This window comes from Haemaphysalis longicornis, unplaced genomic scaffold, assembly GCF_048455015.1.
Source record: "Haemaphysalis longicornis isolate Haplotype H1 unplaced genomic scaffold, Haemaphysalis longicornis Haplotype H1 scaffold_1, whole genome shotgun sequence".
NCBI lineage: Eukaryota > Metazoa > Arthropoda > Arachnida > Ixodida > Ixodidae > Haemaphysalis > Haemaphysalis longicornis.
In genome coordinates, this window is record NW_027526203.1 from 449,715,548 (window position 1) to 449,739,460 (window position 23,913).

The window sequence follows — 23,913 nt, forward strand, 5'->3', positions numbered from 1 at the left end:
ACAAGTATTTGTATAAGTTTAAATCGTATATGTATTTTTAAACGTTATGTTGAAAATTTTTAAGACACACTGCCCACCAACGCCGCCCGCCGCCGCTGGGTTGCTCTCAGTGGGGCTGAGCCTCCATGCCTAGAATAATGTCAGCGTTCAGCCAACAGACCCAGTGAAGGAGCTTTGGCGATTCTGCCTGACTCAGGGGCGTTTGTTGTGCCAAAATATTCGATTTCAGTTTCCAAATACGCCAACGGCAGCTTTAAAAAAAAAAAGGACGCGCCCGGGCAGAATCGAACTTCCGACCTCCACAACGTGAAGCATGCGTGAAGCCAAATTCTACCTATCATGCATCTTAACAGATGGCGCCTTTGTGCAAAAACGACTGGTGAATTAAAAAAAAAAAACTCGATAAGGAATAAGAAAGCCTGCGATTCACACTTTTTTTTTTTTAGCTCGGGACAAGTTTTTAAATATCGCTTTTCATTCGCATACAGACAAAAGTATGTTGCTGCGCTACTGTATGTCATGGTTGCCAGCATTATTTTTTGGGGGGACACATATGGCTTGTAGATCTAAAAATTTCGATGTAAAAAGTTCTAGGGCGTTATCAGCAAAACCGCTTCTCGTTAAGGTGCTTGAAGTGATGCCCTTTCATTTGGGATAGAGGGTATATGCTCGACAAAAATCGGTTGTCTGTCCCTTTAAAGGTATGTATTGTGCCGCCTGCAGAGGACCACTGATGGCTTGCATCAGATGAGAGCACTGCTGTAGAGGGAGCCACAGGTGAAGCTTAGTGTGACAGTCTTTGTTTTAAACATGTGCTCTCATGAAGTTTTGTAGCTGTAGAAATGCAGTGCAAGGCTACTGCAGTAGAATCATTGAAGCGGTACCTACAATCTCGTATTGCACGATTTTTTTTTTTTTTTTAAATTATGACGGATAAGGTTTTGTGTGGTCACGCTGATAACGTTATGTTTTTTTAGGGGTACTTCTACCCCTGATTTGGTTACATAATATAATGGATATAAAATTTTCTTCACAGAATCGTGGCGACCTGTTGTAATGAACCTTGACAGTAGTAGTCTAGCTGTTATGCTGAACGGCTCTGCCGTGTGACATTTCTCTTGGATGCCAATTGCTTCAAATGCTGTTTGCAAACATAAGTAGCAATTTCTGGTTGGTACGCTGCTTTACCATAGCAGCTAAAAAACATCTCTGTATGCTGGCATACTACTCAGTGTCTTTAGGCCAAAATGAAAAACTGCTGACAATTAAATTTTGGTGTTTGACATGCTGAAGCAATTCCTACTTTGTCAAAATGAAGGACTCTGTGTAAGTTTATGCCACATTAGGTTTTGTAGCCTGCACCGCCATTTAACTGTGCTGGATATTTTTCTTTTCTCCATCCCCCCCCCCTTATTTGTTGCCCGACTCCTAATGCTGGAGGCAGTAGTCGTGTCTGGGTGGGTGGCCTTGCCGCGTCTTGGCAAGCAGAGGTGTGGTCAGAGAGACGTCTTGCCTTGTCCTTGCAGTATGGACGAATCAAAATCGAACGAGCCAACCGACAACGCCTTCTGCGGGAGGAGAGTGCCGACGACCTGAGGGAACTGGCGTCTGAGCCCACGTTCCCCACTACCACCACTTCAGGTGACATCGCTTGGGCTCTTGGCGATCCGGCGCTGACTGCTCTTGTGCCACTTGCAGTGATCACGAGGGACGAGGTTATTGTGGGAGCGGAGCAGCCCATCATCGACATCCCGCTCAAGGAGTACCATCTGGGCGACATCACCTACTTCATCAAGAAAGGAGTCGAGGTACGGGCTGGCTTCCGATCGGCCGTGGTCTTGACGCTCGTGCGTTTTCTTCCCAGGCCATTATTGACGATGTGGTGACCAAGCGGTTTGCGACCGAAGAGCTGCCTTCCTGGAACTTGCTGACGAGGACCAACAAAAACTACACGTTTGTCAGGTTAGCTTGGTATTCATGCCCCTCATTGCTAAGCACTTTGTTTATGTTCATCATGCGCAAATTGCACGCCAAGTGTTTGTGAATTTAGCAAGCTGGGGCATAAATTGGCAACAAAGGAAGGAGCGATCCATAGGTAGAGTGAGGTGGTGTCGCACTCTTTTGATGCATTGAGGGCTCACATTTAAACTGTTTTGCGTTTGGACAGGCTGCTCAGTGGGTCTACACATGAAATTGTTCTGTTTGTGCTCATAAACTGAAGCTTTCAGCGCTCCATAAATGTTGCAGAACTGGCAGCTTCAATTATTCTCGGTCTCTTCCCAGCATCTAGAACTGAAAAGTACTACCACACTGAGGGCATATTTTAGTTTTGCTGTCGCACTTCTAGAATGCCTACTCTACGCACAAAGTAGGCTTTCCTTCTGTAGCTCCATTAAATCATTTTCATGGGCTAGCAATTCGCACATTCTTGCAGCTCTTTACTGGTGAAGCAAATCAGTGCGTGCATTGAATCCAGGTGAAAAGGGAAGGTCATGTACCACAGATATTAATTTACAATATAAACTTGCTGAGCTGCCCCAAGCAATGGAAAAGTGCTATGGATTAAACGGTAGTATGGCCTTACCAGCCACAACGACGTAGGTAGTGTTAATGTGGGGATTTGACATGACGACTTATTAACCGTAAACTACACCTTAAGTGATTGCGTGTGTTAGTTAACCAAGTGTGAGTGGCACTTGCACTTTTAAAAACTAGACTTCAAACGGAATAGTTATGGTCTCTATCTAATGCAATTCAGATAAAGAGCTACTAGTTTTTTTTTAATTATTTTTGCATAGTTTCTAATTAGTGAATAAACCACTGTCTGGCTGCACAGCATTTAAAAAAATTGCTTAGTTGGCCAGAAAATTCACTTAATTGTCCACAGAGTTTCTGCAATGTTATTAGAGGGGGGTGGATGCAAAATCAAGTGAACACTTGGATTAAAATAAAATGGCGTAGTGATGTAGCAAGAAAACTGAAAAAATAGGAAAATTTGCCAAATAGAGATGTGTTTGGTTTTTGATTCATTTGAATAGTGCTTCAGTAATGGTCCAAACTTTCTCAATAAAAAGTTTATTCTCTCTCCCTCCTCATCAATACTTCTAAAATGCAAAGTATTCCTACGCAAACATCTCTCAATTTCTCAGGCAGTTGTATATGCAGCATGCATTAATGTTTGAGCAGAAAAAAAAATAATTTATCGGGAAGGAAAACAAACTAGTCAGTGCTGGGAATCAAACCATGGTCTCCTATGTGGGGACCCGCCGCGGTGGCTCAGTGGCTAAGGCGTTGCGCTGCTGAGCACAAGGTCGCGGGTTCGATTACCGGCCGCGGCGGCCACTTTTCTGATGGAGGGGAAAAGCAAAAACGCCCGTGCGTACGAGCTTTCGGCGCATGTTAAAGATCCGCAGGTGGTCAAAATTAATCTGGAGCCCTCCACTATGGCGCGCCTTATCGCCTGCGTTGCGTCGGCGCATTAAACCCTACAATGAATGAATCAATCAATCAGTCTCCTATGTGGGCGACAGATGTGATATCGACTGGGCCATTGTGTCGTCGTGTTCAAAAAATGCATTTGGATAATAGCCAGATGGTTAAATCCTAAAATGCAAAAGTTAGTAACCTGAAAAAACAAGTGGAATGAGGAGTTGAAATAGAACTTGTGATTTGTGGGTGGCAGCCAGATGCATTACCTGCTGGTAGGACAAAAGATTGCTGCTGGCAAAAGATTGACAGCACTTGTTATGAAGAACAACTACAGGTGCTGAAAGAAGAAAAAATTATAAACCAGGCTTTCTAAGAATGTGGCGCAGAGAACTGAAGAGGCATGGTTTCTTGGAAACGTGAATTTTAATATCAGTATATACAAAAATCACTTGGTTGTGAAAATTCTGTGATGGTTTCCTTTTTTCAACATTCAAATTTAGTCGAAAAAATAATGCTGCAGTTGCTTAATTTACATGCTTTATACAAAGCCACTGTAAGAAGTTGTTTTTCAGAGTTTTTGCAGGTGATCTTCCATATCATGTTATCTGAAGTTCACTCCAGAAACCTTTAGAGATAAGCGGGTAAAAATAAATTGAGCCTATGGGCAAGCAGTGTGGGTTTTATAAATGTTTGAATTAACTGAAATTTTGGGCTGTAATTGTAAGATCTTATTATAATTATAATTATAGATGTAATTATAAAAGTGCTTAGCATGAGTACCCCTCAACTGCAAAGCAAATAAAGTGTAGATGGGTGCTCAGAATTTTGGTATATGGCCTCCTCTCTGTGTGAATGCATTTTTGTTGTGGAGAACTCACTTGTTCCCCTAGCTTCCTTTATCAGTCTCACAAGGAAAGTTTCTGTAATGCTTGAAAACAATGTCAACATTATGTTCAGTGTGAAAGGATTCCCCATATCTTGTGTTCCTGCCTGCACTTGACACCTGCGCATTGCAAGACCATTTGTAAAAATTTTAAAGAATATCAGCTGTCTTAGTCGTGATCAAAATCTTGCGTAACGCTTTGTTAGCTTCCATCTGATGGCCCATTTGACGACAGTACTGGTGTTTTTTTGCTGTAAAAAGCAAATCAATAGCTTTGTTGTACATCTAATGAGTCGTTGACTACACGAGAGCCATGCTAAGATGCACTGTCAAGATAAATTGAATTATGAACAACAGAGTGCACGGCTTTCAGTACATGCTGTGCATCCTGGCGACGGGCCACGTATGCACTGTAGGAAAAAGGTAACGAGAGTTCATGTCGAACTTTGGTACGGAAAGAGCATCGCTTGGTGTGTGAACCTTTTGGTTCCTCCACATTTGGCGCCTGTTTGCGTTACTGTGATCTGACTGTCGTGTGCCATTCCCATCCTACGTATCAGTCATATGCAGCAGAGTTGGACAACGGCAGAGGCAACGGTGCCAAATGCGGCGGTAGGCCAAATCAGAATGCTCAGACACTGAGCGATGGTCTTTCCATGCCAAGGTTGGACTAGGGTTGCCACCTGACTGGTTTTGGGCTGGCCCAACCGGTGTTTTAGGCAACGGGCCGGTTGCCGGTCTGTACCTAAAACCGGTCGGCGTTGGCCGGTTTTTTGGCTATCATCCCGCGGTTATTTCTTTTTTGACCATTTGTAAGTGTCAATACAGCAACTACGACTATAAATGTGTGTCGGCAAGCTGTGCAAAGATACGCGAGCAGAGAAAATGCATGGCCGAGCGCGATTCCTGAGATGGAAGGGGACCAAGGGGAGGAACAACGCAACGAAATGCCGCCGGCGCGGTCAGCAAGTGCGGTCACTTTTCAGTGCAGCACATTCAGAGCAATAACCAAAATCTCAACCACTTTCAGTACGCGCTTTATGTTGATTTCTCTGTAGGAGAACAGTACAATAAATGGCATTGCAGGGCAAAAAAAAAGAAAATGTGGCTTCTTTTTTTCAACACAAATTAAACCTTCTTTATACCACGCCTCCCCCTCCCCCCCCCCCCCCCCCCCCTTGAAGGGCCGGGTTTTTTTTTTTTCGGGGAAAGGTGGCAACCCTAGGTTTGACGCAAACTCTGGTTAACTTACTCCTACAGTGCATGCGCAGCCGGTTACCAGGATGCGCAGCATGTACTAAAAGACACGCGCTCCATTGTTCGTATTTCGTTGTATCTTGATAGTGCCTGGCCTTATGGGGAAAGGGGTTAAGAGGATAGGGGGCGAAGCAAAAGCAGCATGCTTGGGTTAAACAATTACAGCAAGGCTACGCATGTTGGCTGGTCTTAGTCGTAACCATTGTACGAGCTTAACTGAAGTTTAAGCAGGTATACGCTAGCAATTTTTTGAAAACTACATTAATGCAGCATTCACTCATCACAGGTAGAGTTGATGCTGGGATTTCTCATAGCGACCAGTTCTCGAGTACTTTTTATGTATTATGCAGTGTAAGTGGAAATGCTTGGTTTGTATTTTTTGTGGTTATGTTTCTAATAACAGTTCCTTTTTCTTTCAGCTTTCGGCTGACAGTAATCTGGTGCATTGGCTGCCTGCTCCGCTATGTTATCCTGTTTCCAATGAGGTTAGTGACATCCAGTTGCTAGCCAGTGAGTGAAAACAAATTGTTTTGGCCCTTTGTAGTTTCCCCATTTAGAGCGTGTCTCTTACCGAACTTATAGTATTGTCGCATTACCGGATTTACACCTTGTTTTTTATTAAAGGAGTTGGGAAGAGATTTTCAAAAAAATTATTTGTGGGTATTTAGGACTGTGGACCCTTGACATACAAACTATGCATAGCCGTTTGGTCGCACGATATCAGCAGATAAGTAAAAAAAATTCGGTTACGGTTTTTCTAGGGCTTTCCTCCTCAAGTCGTGAAATGACATCAGGTTAATTAAGAAACCAATCATAGCTCCCCTCTGTCTGCCCAACATGTCTGTGTAGAGCAGGCTCGCAAAGGGTTAGGTACTGCAACAACATTGGCACCGTTAGGAAATTCACATGCTACTGAAGGGGTGATGTTTCACCTCTGGTACGACTGGTCAGCTCCCAGTCAACAACTCTTGCATACCCGGGCGAGTGGCGCAGGCACAAGTAACTGTGTTTAACGTAAATTGGCTATGTGTAAACTCTTTTCGCTGTTTCATTCCAGTCAAAATGGTCGTTCTACTGGCCGATAGTCTTGCTTGAGTTTGCTGACGTCTAAGTCACGTAACCTCTAATGTGAGTGAAGTGAAGGCAAACTTTCTGACCTGGCGGCATATATGACTGAATGCTTAAAATGGGAATTTGCTGCATGAACACGTTTCTAAAAGTCAGAAGTTAAAATCGACAAGTCTTTTACTTGCCAAGCGTAATAACATTGAGCGAGCAACAGTGGTACTGCGCTTTGCAGGGCTTCACCTTCGCACATTTTGGTTTTTTTTGTGCAGTAACTAATGCTGTTAACGTTGTTTAGTCGGCAGGATATGCTCACATATGCTTTACTGCAAAAGCATTCGACAGTAAGTTGGGGGTTAAAGCTGCTGGTGAACTAGAATTTGTGGAGACTAGATTGGAATGCTGGGCTGCCAATACAAACCAGCTCCTGCATTTTTCGGATGCGCACACTCTTTCTGCCTGTGGCCTTGTGGCTAAGGCATCTGTTTCCAATGCAGGTGGGCGTGGCGGCCACTAGTTAGAATTGCGCAAGAAGAAATTTTTTTTTTTCTTTTGTGACCGGCTTTGTGCCATCTGATACGACGAAAATGTGTCCCAAGAGCCAGTTATACTACAGTGGCTACCAAACAACTGAAGAGGTTGTGCCGGTCATGTTGATAGAAAACTTAGGGCAATCAATAAAGGCTGCATTGTTTTTTAAATATGTGGGTTACAGCTTTACAAAGTAATATACACAAAGTGGTGTACTCTCGAATATTCTTAAAGGGGTACTGACACCAAATTTTGGTTGTAATATTATTATTCCTTTACTGAACAGAATATCCTGAATGAGCGGTCTGTGATGCGTGGAACATACATACTTTAATTTGATCTCGTTTATCGTGCTGGTGGATCTCGTTTATCGCAGCAAATGGACATTAGCATGACATCACTCTATGGCAGGGAAATGAAGGTGACGTAACCAAATTCTTGACATCACTTCACATGCGCGGCCCGCCGAGCGGTGACTAGGCACTGGTGCGTCCAGGAACTGATGCACATAGCCAGAGCTGCGGGCATTAGTGCTCACCGGAAAATAACTCTTGCCAATAACAAAGTTCAACACAGGGGAAAGAAGCAGCCTAGAATTGCAAAAGAAGTGGCCATCAGGACATTTATTGAAAGCGGTGATCAAATATCTGCCGCGATGTTAGGCCTAAATGCTTTCAAGCAGCTCAGTCGCTCAGCTCCGGCGGCAGGGCACTCAAAAGAATGTCTCCGCAGACCTCCGTGCTGCTGTGAGGTCTTAGTGTGGTTTTTGTCCTATGTGCCCTTTGGGCTGGAAACGATAGAAACCGAAACTCGTGATTTTGAGGCCGTTCAACGTAATTACCACGCACTCAAGTATTTTTATTACTGTTTCGGGGTTGACAGGCGGTTGGGCATTTATAAAAGCTATAAAAGTGAACATGAAAATTTGGTGTCAGTACTCCTTTAAATGTCCCTGCTAGTTGCACTGTCGACCGACAGTGTCGCATAGTCTCTCGAGATGCGCCTCAAAATGAGCATTTCGAAAACATCTAGTAAAATCTAGAAGCAATGGATTTCTAAAAAATTTGGGATTTATGTTCTTGAAAATTTGCCTATTAAAGCAGATAAAATTGAGCTGAGGCAAATAAATACATTTTTTATTCATGGCCCCTTAATGCATTGATGTCTTGAAACGTGTAATTTTCATTGTTGATATGTTTAGCTGCTTTTTACCATCCACACTTGTTCAGAGCCTGGAATCCAGGCTGTCATTAAATAAATAACCATAGTCACCAATTTGTTAATTTGTAGTATTATTTTTAAGGAAATTCATGTCTGATTGATGGGAGGGAGTGGCATGATGTAACTGACCGAATTTCACCCAGAGAGAAATAGCAGTACACGATGCATCAGACAGGCCTCTTCATAAATGGTTATGCCAAAACGGCGCTCGAGGCAGCATGGGTATTGTGGGACTTCTGTCTGTTGGACCATAAAAACAAGAACAAAATGCAGAAGCGAAAGGATAAATGGGCCGATGGTGATTGTAAGGAAAGGGGCAAAAGTGAAGCGAGATGCGTAGCCACTTCCCATCATTTTTCCAACAAAACTTGTCTTCCTCCCCTACTGGGCTGGGAGTACACATGTTCTTGCACGCTGTGGCTTTTTCGATGTGTAGAATGGGGTGCACGGAGTGCAAAGAATTTCAGGGGATGACATGAGCTCGCAAAGAGCGGTAGGGTTCTGTTGCTTTATGCAGGGTTCGCACAGGTCCCCGAAGACGCTTGAATTAAGAAGTGTCATTTTAAAGGCCTTGAAAGTCCTGGAATTTTTTAGTGGTCCTTGGAAACCTTTCGTTTTCATGGTGATAATCAGTGGCTCTGCCTTTTCCCAAAAATTTAAAGTGTTTGTCATGTATTTTAACCCTTTCACTGTCAGGTGTTTCTGGCAGTGATGCACCGCCAGTGTTGGCTTGGTTTCCGGAATATCAAGGAAGGAGCATAGTGATATATTTGACTATGATAGCGTCCATAATGTAACGCGTCGAAAAGAAAGAGCGTGGGTGAGAAATTGCCATTCTTCCAGATATTTTCAGTATGCCATGCACGCTTCCGGGACGACGACCCCACCATTTCAACATCAGAATCTGATGCTGTGGAACTCGCACCCCTTCCTCAGATGAGAAACTCTCAGGATCCGAATCCTAACTCGGCTTGTATTCAAATCGGAATCGGAAGAACCATCGCTCCTGTCCGCAGTCGAAGGCCCTGCATGGTCAGCCATCTGAAAGTAACTGCGCGCATGGAGGGAGCTCTTTCAGCAGCCGCACAACACACAGAAATGATGCGTTGCAAAATAATGATGTCAGATAGAGGTAAAAAGGGGATACGACATTGATACAACAACCTCATTTGCTGCTGACAGCGGCAAGTGAGGGCACAGCGAGCGAGTGAAAGCCGCGATTGAGTCATATTTTGGTTTATTAGAGAGGCAACGCCGCGCTGAGCTGACGCGCCTGGCTCACCGTAGCAGACGCGGGAACAGAATGATAATATTAATAATAAGAAAAACCTAGAAACCCATTGCGGATGGCACAGCAACCTTTGCACCTGTAATCGCATGCGTGACTGCATGGTCACTCATCCCGACAGAGTACAGCGCGCGGAGCGACCATGCCCTCTAGCAATGGAGGGTGGGCGCGGTCACTCCGTACTCTTTAATATACTGTAGTTAGAGAGCTTGCGAGTGAAAATTCGCGCTACTAGAAAGATTCGACACATGGCGCGAACAGTCCAGGCATGCCAGCTTTGCGCTATGGCACAAATTTTTGAACACAATGGAGAATGTACCGCTACATCAGTGACACTGCGGAGGAGAAATGCAAAAACGTACCGGTACGTCAGTGACAGCGTAAGGGTGAGGTGTTAACCAATGTAAAAAAACATTGTAACAATCAAGTTTCACTATTGCATAAAATTACAACAATTTCAGTGGATTTTTGTTAATACAAGGCAACATTGGGAGCAGGGACTTCTCAATCCAATCCATGTCATGATACAATCCAGTGGAATCTGGCTTTTGTTCTTCATTTTGCATCTTCTGTCGTAGCCTGTGCCTGTGGACGCTCTCCCGTTGCATGTTTGCTGCACCTCATATGCTCCTTTTGATTTTGCTTTTACGTGGCAAATGGTGGACATGGACATCGTTGAAGTTCATCATGCCTGGGAAGTGCACCTCTCAGCTGTGATGGCTGAGCAAAGAGCCATATGAAGACAGGGTTTTGCCAGACCCACCTGTCGTGGCGGCTCAGTGGCTAAGGCTGAGCACGAGGCTGAGCACTGCTGAGCACGAGGGTGCGGGTTTGATACCTAGCCGCGGTGGCCGCTTTTCTGATGGAGGCGAAAAGCAAAAACGCCCGTGTGTATGAGATTTCGGCGCACGTTAAGGATCCCCAGGTGGTCAAAATTAATCCGGAGCCCTCCACTACGGCGTGCCTCATCGCCTGCATTGCTTCGGCGCATTAAGCCCTACAATCAATCAATCAATCAATCAATCAATCAATCAATCAATCAATCAATCAATCAATCAATCAATCAATCAATCAATCAATTTTGCCAGATCCAATGAATGCTACTTGCGTGAAATGTGAACCATGCAGTAATATGTTTGACATTTTTTAGTGGGAGAGTTGGCGCTAAAAAAGCCGTGACAACATGAGTACAGGAGATAGTAGCTCCTTGAAAGTATCTGGTGCTGTTAGTAAAGGCCTAATCCATCCATGCAGCCCCAGCACAGTGCAAGGTGCATACATTGGTGACAGATTTAGAGATTTTGTGGACGTTAAAGGTGGTAACATCTTGCCCCTACTAACGTTCGTAATTGCACATAATTGACCTCTTCAGTAAAATGTTTCCAGATAGCAGAGTGGCAAAGCCCTCCTGTCGTGGGGAGAAACGGTGCACTTTTACATGGCATACTGCGGATTTCGGCCATTTTTTCTTTTATCTCTGTAACGGGAGATAGAGAAATGCAACTGTTACGTCACCCTCTCTGATGAGTTCACTAATGATTAGTTATGTCAAAGCAGGTAGAAATCTGAAATCTCAGAGAAAGAGCAGATTGCGGGAGCAAGGCAGTTGAAAAGATGCATTGTTGGGGAAGAGCTTGACAACATCCGAAAAACAAAGGCAAAGCTTTCAGCAACAGTTGCTGATTTAATGTTTTAATTTAACCTTTGCTGACAAAGCAGGAGATGCGGGCAGCATTAATTGAGTTTTGAAATCAAACAGCCTGAAAAAAACAGCAAGAAAAATAAAAATAAACCTGGGGGAGTTTTCACAAACTTGTTAGCACCTATCTAAATGTTGTGCACTAATGTAGGCATTGTGCAATAAACAACTTTTGCATTGTGTTGATAAAGTTAATAATAATCCCAGATAAAGCATGACACAGGGTCCTTGAAAATGTATTTTCTGGTCCTTGAAAGTCTTTGAAAACCCCTGAATTTTTGCTTTTGAAGCCTGTACGAATCCTGTTAATGATTCATTGGAACCCCTGTATACAAGTGTGATGATGGGTGGATTGAGGAGAAGGTGTGTGTGTGCATTGAGGCACATATCACCTGCCATTGTATTCTATATTTTTACCCCTTTGTTCAAAAGAATGTTAACTCTAATTAATTGTGTATTTTTTTTGTTTGTGTATGAGGCAGATGAAATGCTTTTATGATATTAGCCGGTCAGTGCAACTGAATCTCAGAATCTTTATTTATGGCTGCTCCACAGTTTCTTAGTCAGTTTCTTCAGGGTTTGTTAGTCAACTGGCACTTTTCAGTTATGTTCCAGGTAATGAAAATGTTCAAAAGATAGGCTTTTATGTTTCAAAAAATACTTTCAGGTAAATTTTTACTCTAATGGGCATTTACAAGAAGGTTAGAAGAACACGAAAAACACGTAATGCATTAACTGACCCTTTTTTTTATTATTTTTTTGCTATAGCTTCCAGAGTAAATGTCTAAAACCTTTATGAATTGCTTGATGTATGCTTCAGACTCCAAAAACATTCACACATTTTGGCTTATACTTTATATAACGTGGGTCACTTCTTCAAGCTAGGATTTTTACTGCTCAAAGCCCTGCACATAAAGGGAAAATGCCGCTAGAATCAGTAACATGGTGAAGTGGCTGTTATGTGTGCTTCACATGCGGTTAGGGGGCTGAACTTTTCCAGGGCACTGGTAGCAGAAGCCTGACGGATTGAGTTGGTTTAACATGCCTGAAGAAAATAAGCACTGGTTTATTGTGCATTCTTCATTTTGTTTTGTCCTCTTTGCAACGCTATTTTTCTTTTTATATATTGCTAGTACTGTCTTGTTGTTGGCTGCTTTTTCCAAAATCATCTGATCATTGTTACTTTAAATTTCCAGGGTAGCTCTGACTTGCATCGGCATGATCTGGCTAATCTGCTGCACCGCCGTTCTGGGCTACTTTCCCGAGGGCCGGTAAGTGAGGCTTGCATCAAGGTGGTGCAGGGATAATCTTAGAGCAGTCAACATCGCCCTGAAGAGGGTGACGATATTGGGCGATTACATTATCGGATATATATTGTGGGTGATTAATGAAAAAGGATGTGGATTTCAAGTATTGGTTAGTTCCACAGCAAACTTAAACCAATGTGCAAAACTGCAGTGACTGCTGTATCGAAACAGTAAGAATTTCTTAATATGGAAGCTCAGTTCCGGGTTCCTGAAATTATCTGGCTGATGTTTTTTTTTCTTTCCCCCTTGTCACATTATGTGTGTGGTGAATAGCTTTGTGAACTGTTGCTTTCAGGCTCAAGCGATTCCTGTATTGGCATGTCAGTCTGATCACTTTCCGCATTCTGTCACGAGCTGTCTCCGCCATAGTCACCTACCACAACAGGTAACAGTGTACTATTATACTTGGGCCATTTTTGTGTGCTTGCAGCCACGTGTGCGAAGATATGAACCAGTTTGAGGAGCTGTATTTTCTCCCTTTGCTAGAGAACGTGATAAAAACCATTGCACATGAAAAGCATATGGCAAAAATAAGTTCTAATTCCAGTTTGTTCTATAAGTAATGTAAACTTTTGAATATGGCAGAGCTAGTGGAATTTATTCTTTCATTCTTTAAAAATTCTGACAGTCATTACATCTACTATTTCAGGATTAGTTTGTTGTATCTGTTATTCAGCTTGTTAACTAATATCATTCAGTCAGAGCTCGTTACAGTAGAGTGTTGTAACTGAGCAAAGCATGTGCCGTTATCATCTGAGTGTGCAGTACCCAAAGCAAGGAGATACAGTTAACGAAGGAGCAGTGGTACCATTTTTGGGTCTCCTAGGATATACCCTGCCTGAAGTATGAGCAGCCTGCGTCGTGGGGAGCGTAATTTGATTGGATGGCATTTATTGCACTGGTGGAATAGATGAGCAGGTGGAATCCTGGAAATAATTAATGTGATTCCTCCTCCCTCGGTATAAATGAAAGTAAGAGGGCATAGCTGGGTGCATGGAAGTACCTTGAAAGCTGCATATCTGAGTGCCAGAAAATTCAAATAATGGAAGTGTGATTTCTGGTCTCTGGTGTCAAGGTCAGAGTGTCTTGAGTCTGTTTGCTTCACCATATTTAGATGAAACCAATAGTGGTTACCATAAAGGTATAATTGTATTGGTTTCTCACGGATGGTGCACACCCTACAGAGGGCACACAATAATTGTGTACTTTGGCATGACAGGTGGTGCGACTGAGAGTGCACTGGGCTGTACCTAACTCTTTCGCTACCGCCGGAAAATTGACTAATTTTAGGGGTCCAAGAAAACATTTTTTTTCCTGCTAAAAAATTGGTTAAACACTAATTGCAGGAACACAAAATGCAGATTATTTAACGGCCTTTCCAATAACACCAGTTTTTTAAAGGTTTTTATGTATCATAGTTGTAAAAAATATATCAAAATCAAAATTTTTGTCAAGTTGTCGAAAAAAATGATAAAAAAGGAGTTGTGTTTATCAAACCACCGGTAGTAGAAAAAAATTAGAATATACATTTTGTAGGGAAACATTTTAAAAACACGCCCTAGAAAAAATGTCGACTTGCGCGGAACAGTTTGTCAGATATAAAAAAAAATGTTAGCATTAGCATGCACGGTGCTCGTGTCATGCGGTGAAGCCCAACCTCCAATTCAAAATGTGCAATTTCGGGTGGTTTCCTGGAATAAACCTGGCGGTTTGTCATTATCAGAGGCACCAATTTGCCCCCACATAACGTAAAAACATCATGTCAATGGCTGACTTTTCATTTACAGCAAGCACAATATTTGGGACTAGCACGCAATGCGGAAAAAAACATGCATGAAGTTGAAAACAGAATGCCGTGGCTGATGCTTGTTGTTGTTCATGGTCAGTTATCTCTCAAAACATAAAGCTGAGCTTTATTATCATCTTCTTACTCGCTATTGTAGCCTTGCTCGCAAAAATGAGGTACGATGAGCTAGAATCGTGCCCTGCGATCTTTGGCCGAGTAGCAGTTGCGCGATGAAAAAGATCAGCACAACGAGCCTCCTCTATTGCAGCGCCACCGAACATTTTTCAAATGAAACAGTACATAAACTTCTCGGACACTCCGTCCGAATAGACAGTTCAACTAAGCAGCAACATTAGACACCCGGATATACCCTCGCATGGAAACAAAACTGGAAGTCGAACAGCTGGCAGTGTAAGGCCGGTTTGAAGCGCTGTCCTCGGCGGAACAGATATCTGGCTACTGGGTGTGATCTTTTGACTTGCATCTGAAGTTCTTATCGCAGAAATCGGGTTAGGGTGGGGGAAATCAGGAGCGCCGTGCTTTGTTCGAGGATCAGTCGCGGACGCTCCAGGCGCCATGGCAGGTAGCCTTGAAGTTGGGTAACTGCGTAGTAGCGCTAAATATGAATTTCGCGATGCAGAAACGATACCGAAACTGTTGTAAACTGTTTGCGAATGGTCCTGGGGTAAGTAGAACTACCACAGTACTTAGAACAAAGTGCGCAAAGGCAATAAAACTGCCTAAAATCATAAAGTAGCTTTGCAACCAGGCACTGCTTGACATTTTCAGACGACTTCTGGGATTATTAGTGTCAGAGCGCGAATCGGACGATTGAAAATCGTTTGCTAGTTCCCCATTCACGCCCTGATGGCAAAAAACAAGCGCTGGTGCAGAGTAATTACGAGTTGCACGCATTCTTCGTTGGTAGCAGTGACGCGCGATGACCACGCCCCTTTTCCACACCCAGGTGATTCAAAAGCGTGTCAAAAATCCCGTTTCCGTAGCAAAAATGAAAACAAAACTGATTTTGAAAGGCCATTTTCTGATCTAACTCCGAACAGCTTTACTTGTTCGAGAAACGCGTGGAACACTTTGAAAAGGCGCTCCCAAAAGTATCGATCAAATTGATTGATTTTGATAGGCGCGGTAGCGAAAGAGTTAAAGGGATCGTGAAGAGATTTTCAAAAAAATTGTGTTGTGTGTGCGCTTATAACCATGGAACCTTGATAAACAAACAGTGCATACCCGTTTTGTTGCCCGATATCGGCAAATAGGAAAACAAATGCAGTTACGGTTTCACTGAGGCTTTCCTCCTCAACTCGTGAAGTGGCGTTTCAATAAGTCAGTAAGAAGCCAATCATAGTTCTCCCTCGTCTGCACAATATGTCGACATAGAGTGGGCTTGCAAAGGGTCAGGTAAAGCTAGAACATCGGTGCCATGATGAAACTCGCCCTGCAACTGAACGGGAGATGTTGATCTCTCATATGACGGATCAACATGGTCGAACTTTCAGTCGACAACGCGGGCGAGTGGCGCCGACAGAAGTAACCACGTTTAATCTAAACTGGGCATTCGCAAACTGTTTACGCTGTTTCACACGAGTTTAAACTGTCGTTTTACTGGCCGATCTTCTTGCACAAGTTTGCCCACATCGGTCTCACGTAGCTTGTAATGTGAGTTGCGCGAACGTGAAACATCTGACCTGACGAGATAAATGACCAATCGCTTAAAATGAGAATTCATTACATACACACGTTTATCGAAGGAACTTCGAGTAGTCAGAACTTAAAACCCATCTTCATTTACTCATAAAGCGAAAAAATAACTAGCGAGAAGCAGCGATACAGCACTGAGTCGCCGAGTCCCACCATCACACAGTTCGACGATTGTTTTCCTGTTTCCTGCAATAAACAATGCTGTTAACGCTGTTTCGTTGATTGTATACGCTCTCCTTTGGCTTACTGCAGAAGCTTTTAACAGTAAGTTGGCGGTTAAAGCTCTGGGTTGATTAGAATTTATGAAAACACGACAGACTTCTGGGTTTCAAATGTGAAGAGGCTTTTATGCAGCGTTTTTCACTGCGCGCGCTTCTCACGTCGGTAGTGTAGTGGATAAAGTGCCCGACTAGGGTGGCCGTAACACTGGGCTGGCCCGGAAGCCACAAGTTCAAATCGCACACGGGGCACTTTTTTTTTTTTTTTGCTTTAGCGGTTTTGTGCCATTTTAGACAAAAAAAGGTAAGATTCTGAAGAGAATTCAGCAAAAGAACGTGAAATTCAGCACGGAAACTGGCTAGAAGCTGTACAAACAGCCAGTAGGGGCGGTATTCTCGAGTTTTGTCCTTTTTGCGTCCCTTTCAAAACTGTCCCTTTTGGCGAGCCCTGATTGACTAAAAGCAAACAACCGGAAGTGACATAACACAAGCGCAACAAACCTACTGCCAACGCTCACTGCTTAACCGGAAGTACGTCACGATGAAAGGGCTTCAAAAGGGACGTTTTTAAAAGGGACAGTTACGAGAATAGGGGCGTAGGTCGGAGTTCTGCTGCAATGGTTGCCAGACAACTGAAGCGGTCACGGCACTGCTCACGTGGATAGAAAACTGTTTTTTGATGACGAATAAAGGATGCAATATTTTTAAAATATCGGGTTTGCAGCTTTGCAGAACAATATACACAAAGAACGTTGAACGTGTTCAACTCGAATGTACTTAACGTGACGTCACTCTAGTTGTGCTGCCAACCGACGCGCATGGTCGCTTGCGATGTGCCTCAAAACGAGAATTTCAAAGGCGCCTCCTAAATTCCTGAAGCAATAAATTGTGAAAATATTTGGGATTTATGTTTTAAAAGGCCGTTCAAGCAGACGAAATTAAGCAAAGACAAATGCATTTTCTCTTCACGACCCCTTTAAAGGGACACTGAAGGCAACTAGCAAGTTGGCTTCGAACGAAAGTCTGTCCTTCCCGTAGCCATTTTAGCCTTGATTCAGTTCTAAAAGATGCCTTCATTGCTGAGAAATCGCTAATCAAACAGCGCATTTCGCTTCCTCCTTTTTCTCGCAGCGATCCCATGACGCAAACAGCCTGCTCGAGCCACTGTTTGCGTTGCAATAAACCGAAAGCAAGCGAGGCAGCGGTGATGTGTAATGGTACAAAAGCAACTGAATACCGCACTACCACAAACCAATCGGTTTCTTCAGTTTCGGTCAAATCAGTTGGGCTTTCCTGAACTCCCTCATCTTTAGCTGCTCTGGACCACTAAACAAGATGTTTCTTCATGCGACCCGTGACCAGCATTGGTGCTTTGTTGAGGAAAAGCATATTGTCCTTTTTAGGCCGTGTAAAGGCTGGTGTCAAACCAACCCCTCATGCGCAGTACGCCTCCTCATAAACTGGTATCACCACAAGAGTGGACGAGTAGCACCATCCAGCGGCAGCCAGGGAAGATGTTATTACTTACTTTAGCCAAAATCAGCATCCCCGTGATTTTTTTTTTTTTTTGCGCAGCAAAAAAACTCGCAGAGGGTCATAATAATAGTTGGCTATGCACACAGTACACTCCAAGGGTCATGCAACCATCTGGCCGAGCATTGCACCAGGTACTGAACTGAAACCGAAATGAACCTGTTGGCGTTTGGGGTCACCGCGTAATCATCGACTGGGCTCCCATGATATTGTTTTTAGCTTTCTTTTTGTTCTTCAACTTCTTCAAATTAAGTTTTTATAAATGTCTGAAGGTGTATTGCGAAAATATTTCGCATGCAATTTCAACCACTTCTGGTGTAAGTTGCACAGTATAGCCAGTGGCAGGAACAGCAGTCATTATGTTTTCGCTATTTTCTGTGCGTCAGGGTGGTATATTTATGCTCCCGGTGAGCTAATCTGTCAGTCTAGAGCAACTTGTATTTTGACTTCAGTGTCAAAAAAAGTCAGTTTGCTGTACGTTTAGTGGATTATTTTAAATAGAACAGCGTGTGTAGTTGTAAGTTAGCCAAATAAGGGCATGATATGGCCTGTGGCTTCCACATGTGTGTTGTAACCAAATCAGGTGCAACAAATGAATTGTAAACTATAATGTGACCAGCGTAGTGGTACAGTGAACCCTCGTCATAACGAAGTCCTCGTGGCAGAAAACTGGCCTCGTTATGAGCATTTTTCATTAAAGGCGGCCATAATTTGCTCTTTATGCACTGCAGTGGGGACCATGAATCACTTTGAACAAAGTGGGAATCCGAATGAAGTTATTTTGTTATAACAATGGTTTTTATATAGGGCATCATAGTATGTCAGCATACAGGGTAGATAGAGCACCAATTATTTCACTGTTTCACTGAACGTAAGCAGCAGCTCGTATTGTTCTGCGAGTAGTAAAATCCAGCTTACCACCAGCATGTGTCTCGTTTCCTGCTGGTGGGCAGGAGGAGATGAAACCGTATCCCACGCGTTTGGCAGCAGGGGTTATGCTCAGCTGAACACTGTGCATTTCAGAGAGAACCGGGCCAAGCCTGGCGGCATCTGTGTGGCCAACCACACTTCCCCCATTGACGTGGCTATGCTGGCGAGCGACAACTGTTACGCCCTGGTGAGTGTCGTCCTGCGTGGGGAGATGTGCATTGGGCAGCACGCGCCGTCTGCACTCAGGTGGGCCAGACCCAGGGCGGCTTCATCGGGGTGATCCAGACAGCACTGAACAAGGCGGCTTCGCACATCTGGTTTGAGCGAGCAGAGATCAAGGACCGACAGGCTGTCGCCAAGCGGTGAGCTGAACTTCTTGTGCCACGGCTGGCTCCATTAGAACCACGAGGTGCAGTGTTTGTGCCTTGATTTTGTAGGCTCCGGGAGCACGTCGAAGACCCTACCAAGCTTCCCATCCTCATATTTCCAGAAGGTGAGGCACCTATTACGTTGTGCGGCAGTCAATATCGGTTGAGCACCAGACGTGGTCACCATTTTTTGTTTTGGTTTGTGTCGTGTGTTGGCGTGATGTGCAAGTGCAGCAAAAAAAGTTTAAAAGTAGACATTCCCATATAATTACTGCATGTGACTCGGTGGCTATCTTTACCATTCACTATGCTAATCAACTACACCATGGTCCATGCACCTTCTTTTAGATTGCACCGCTGCAGTTTCTGTCGCAATGTGCGATGTTTTTTTCCTTTACACCACAAAAAGTAGTGCGAGGGGGAAGCAAGAAGTGCCACCGTTATTTTATATTAATTTTGATAGAAACGGATTATTTGTCATCTTTTGAAGCTGTGGTGGATTATCATCCCTGTGCTTGTGGCTACTGTTTTCTTTTTTGTTTTCATGTTTGCAAGCCTGTTCAAAGTTTTTTTTTTTTTTTTTTCCCTTAACCTTCTCACAACGGCGCCATAGGCCATCGGACGCCGGTGTCCGATGATTTCAAACGTCCCGCGAAAGCTAAAAACGGCACCTGGTGGACAACTAACGCCATCTTGCGTATTTATTGACAACTCATTTTTCGATTTTATTATGTTTTGTTAATATTTCGCGTGCAGAGACTGCGCCAAGAGTGAAATTTGAACCTGCGATAGTGGCGATTTGTGTGAAAATGGCGTCCATTGGACACGGAGTTCCGATGATTTCAAACGTCCCGCGAAAGCTAAAAACGGCGCCTGTCGGACAACTAACGCCATCTGGCGCATTTATTAACAACTCATTTTTCGATTTTAGTATGTTTCGTTGATATTTCGCGTGCAGAGACCACGCCAAGAGTGAAATTTGAACCTGCGGTAGTGGCGAGTTGTGTGAAAACGGCATCCCGCTGTATTTATAAACAAAACGGGCTTCCTATCTGACGACTGCGGCTTTACATTGATGTGTAGGGTCTGGACAACGTACGGTAGGGATATTTTGCCAAATGTGCAGCGTTATATCGCGTTATTTCCTTCATGATAGCCTTGCAGTCGTGTAAGATTACCGCTACGGAGCGATGCGCGACACTTCTCAAGAGCGCTGGATTTTTTTTCTAGTTTTTTACCACTAAAGTGAAAAGGATTTTGTGTCAGAACACAAAAAAGTGTGCTTGGATGCATGACCGACGTACACTCGAGTGGCTTCGAGGAGTGGCACAGCTGTCAGGTCCGCTAGTTTGACGGGCCCACAAAAATGCAAAACTTGGTGTACAGCGTTGATATATATATTGAATCATAGCCAAGAAATGTAGGAACAATTTGTATATCTTAGAATTCCTAAAATAATTTTTAGGCTCATTACAATCGCCTATATACGTTGTGTGTATACTTTTTTGTGCATTTTTTTCTGATAATTGGACTAATAAACTGTAAGTAATACAGTATAGCCCACTTATAGCGAACCCGGTTTTAACGATATAGCGGTTATAACGAACAAATCTTCATTTCCCGTTACCTTTGGTATACATAGATTTTCTGTCCAGATATAGCGAAAAGCGGATATAACGAAGTGATTTCGGTTTCCCATTGTGTTCGTTATAAGCGGGCTCGCCTGTAGTACCTTTCACGAAACTGCTGGTATGTGTCTGTAAGAGCAATCTATAAGCTACAATTACGTGCATAGCAATGCTAAATGTGCCCACTAGCTCAAGAGCAAAAAAAAGTTTTGTGGAAGCACTCAAAATCGGCCGTTTTTCCGCCGTAACGAATGAGTTAAGCGATACCTCCCAGCTATTCTGGCAAAAAAATGTATCTTTATGAAGAAGTGAACTGATTTTGACGAGCATCCTACATGGACAAAGTACAAAGCTCTGTTTGGTAGGTTGTATGGTAGCAGCAGTAGTAACCCCAGCTTGAATTTGTTTTAACCCTTTCGGCCCTGGTGGTGTCAGTTGACGCCACCATATAAAAGCTCCTGTAGCGCATAGCGAGCGCAACCAAAACTCCTAGTTTTTTCGGGAATTATTCTTTATTGATGCCTATTGCGATAGATATAAGTGTTGTTTTATTTTAGTCGAGCTGCACGCTACAAAGAAGAAGAAGCTCCGGTGAAGACGACATTACGAAATGGCGGTCTGAGTTTTATTCCCAAGCTTGCAAATCTATAAATACGTGCATTACGAAGCTCATTTTTTGTTTGTAGGTTCGTGTAATCATAAATCTTCGGAAAATGTGCAAAAGTGATGTCTCCGCTGGACATAAAATTTTTAATGGCCAGATGGGCTAAATAATCATATCATTAATAAAACTGGTTATTACTTGCACTTCCTGCCCTATTCTTTGTTTGGGAGCTTATGGGAGCCTAAAATTTAGGAAAACATACAGAAAACATTGTTTTGCTTGAAATTAAAAAAAAAAGGGCTGAAAGGGTTAATAGCCGAAGGCGAAAGGAGGTTTGTATTTGTGCTTCTGCTGTGATGTTGCTCTTTTTAGTTTTTGCAAGTGGAACTTGATTGCCTTATGGTTGGTGAGCCCAGCTGTCTTTTTGTACGAGTGTTTGCCTTCACCCCCATCAATTGTGCTGCAACCCTGTTTGCTGCAAAGCGCAAGCCCAAAAGTGGCCACTGATGAGTGCTTCGTGGCACCTTGAGTTGTTGGCCGTAGTTTGATTAGGCTGATTTATTTGTGGCAGTATTGTGCACAGAATTCTAAAATGATTGACGACAAAATGCGTCCAAGTACTAAGTTCAATCATTTTTAATTGTAGGGTTTGAATAGAAAATATCCTATGACAGTTCTGTTAGAGGGCTCTGAATAATGGTGCACTTGTGCATCACCTCATAAGCTATCAAATGTGTACTGATGCGTAGAATGTGCAACTAATTTCAGGTGATTCTTTTTATTGCATCGCACTAACCAGGTACAGGTAATGTGAACAGCCTAGAAACAAGAATAACTGTCACTTCATTAATTCATTATTGATGATGTAAGCTTGGTCACAACGAGTACTAGTCTAGTTGTCCAGTTCTGTACTGCAAGTTCAGGCTTTTCAAGAAACTGAGAGATTGCTTCCATTCCAGGCACGTGCATAAACAACACGTCAGTGATGCAATTCAAGAAAGGCAGCTTTGAGGTTGGCGGCACCATCTACCCAGCCGCAATCAAGTACGACGCCCGGTTTGGCGATGCTTTCTGGAACAGCAGCAAGCAGAACTACATCCACTACCTGGCCATGATGATGTCATCGTGGGCTATTGTCTGCGACGTCTGGTACCTGCCACCCATGCACAAGAAGGTCAGTGCATTTCTAACGTCTGCAATTGCACACGCGCTCCTCCGCACTTGCTTCCGACAACTATGGTTGGTTGTGAGCCCCAGGACAGTCTCTTGATCCTAACTACAAGCTTGCCTTTCTGGTGGCCAGCCCATCGGTGGACCCATTTTTGCTTGAAATCCTTCTTACAGATATTTGCAGTTTTTATTTCTTTTGCTGTCAAGGCCTTTCTTTTATGGTCCTCCAGCCAGGCAAGCGGTAGAGGAGGAGGCAGACTGTCACATTTTGTTGTTTTTTTCAATTATGTGCAACTGAGTGACAACATTCGTGGTAAAGCCATGCCTAGTTTGAGTTTGCCGGGGTAGGTGCCTCCTTGTTGCCTCAGTTTATGCAGAAGTGTGAAGCTCCTTGTTGTGCCAGCGTTTGTGCTCATGCACTGCAAATAATTTTGTGCGAGATAATAATGTTCTGTGGGAATAATAAGCATTGTATCAGTGTAAAATACATGACCTAGCAGAACGTGGACTGCTGAACCTTACTATTGCGCTTGCTTCTTGTTCTGACAGTTTTGACTGATTTAAAAGATTAATAACGTGCATCACGCCTGCCGAAAAGTTTACAAAAAAATGGTCAGATGGGCTAGTTTGTGGGCACTCATTTGTGGGCAGTATGTTGTAGACAGGACAGCACTACAGTCTCATCCTGTCTTTCATCTTTGTAGCGCTGCTGGTGAACAGTGTATGGAAGGCATTTAGTTCCAACTGGCCACACACAGATGGTGTTCTAGCTGTAGCAGATGGTGTTCTAGCATGATGGTTGCTGGGCTGCAACAGTGCAGCTGAGCACGTGCCAAACTGCCTTGAGGTCAATGCAAAGAATATGGTGGTGGAGTGGCAGCTCGGATGTGGCATCTGAATGTACCAAAGAAAGGCAAATATTTGTGATATGCTTCACGCAGAACACATTTGACACTTAAAGGGGCCCTGAGATGGATTTCAAAGTGGTTTTGTTTGTGTCAGAAATCTACCCTACAGTTCTTGTAGAAGCAAGTCCAAAAATAGTAAGCATATTCGCTCACGCTAACAAAAGTTTTTACCCCAACAACACAACTATATTTGTTGGCTCGGCGGCTTGCGATGGCGTAGAAGTCCGACCTCGTCTGAGGTGAAGCACTCATTTCATGGTTGGCCACCGGAATTCGCTTGTATGTTTGCGATTTTTGACGGCGGCGGTTCTATCCGTGTTGGTTTACAGCGTCGCCATTACCATGGTTACTTCAGTGAGTGGGTCGCACATT

At 43.5% G+C, this 23,913-nt stretch overlaps 1 protein-coding gene across 1 annotated transcript in view; it reads left to right on the forward strand.

Moving 5' to 3' along the window:
* Gpat4 (Glycerol-3-phosphate acyltransferase 4) overlaps positions 1-23,913 on the forward strand; it is a 40,775-nt gene that overhangs the window by 4,704 nt on the left and 12,158 nt on the right. The window contains exons 2-11 of the mRNA XM_077687739.1: positions 1,527-1,641; positions 1,699-1,808; positions 1,865-1,962; positions 5,989-6,054; positions 12,570-12,644; positions 12,976-13,065; positions 18,957-19,050; positions 19,110-19,225; positions 19,301-19,356; positions 22,423-22,637. Of these exons, the coding sequence (XP_077543865.1) occupies positions 1,527-1,641; positions 1,699-1,808; positions 1,865-1,962; positions 5,989-6,054; positions 12,570-12,644; positions 12,976-13,065; positions 18,957-19,050; positions 19,110-19,225; positions 19,301-19,356; positions 22,423-22,637 (1,035 nt within the window). The remainder of the gene's footprint in view (positions 1-1,526; positions 1,642-1,698; positions 1,809-1,864; positions 1,963-5,988; positions 6,055-12,569; positions 12,645-12,975; positions 13,066-18,956; positions 19,051-19,109; positions 19,226-19,300; positions 19,357-22,422; positions 22,638-23,913) is intronic.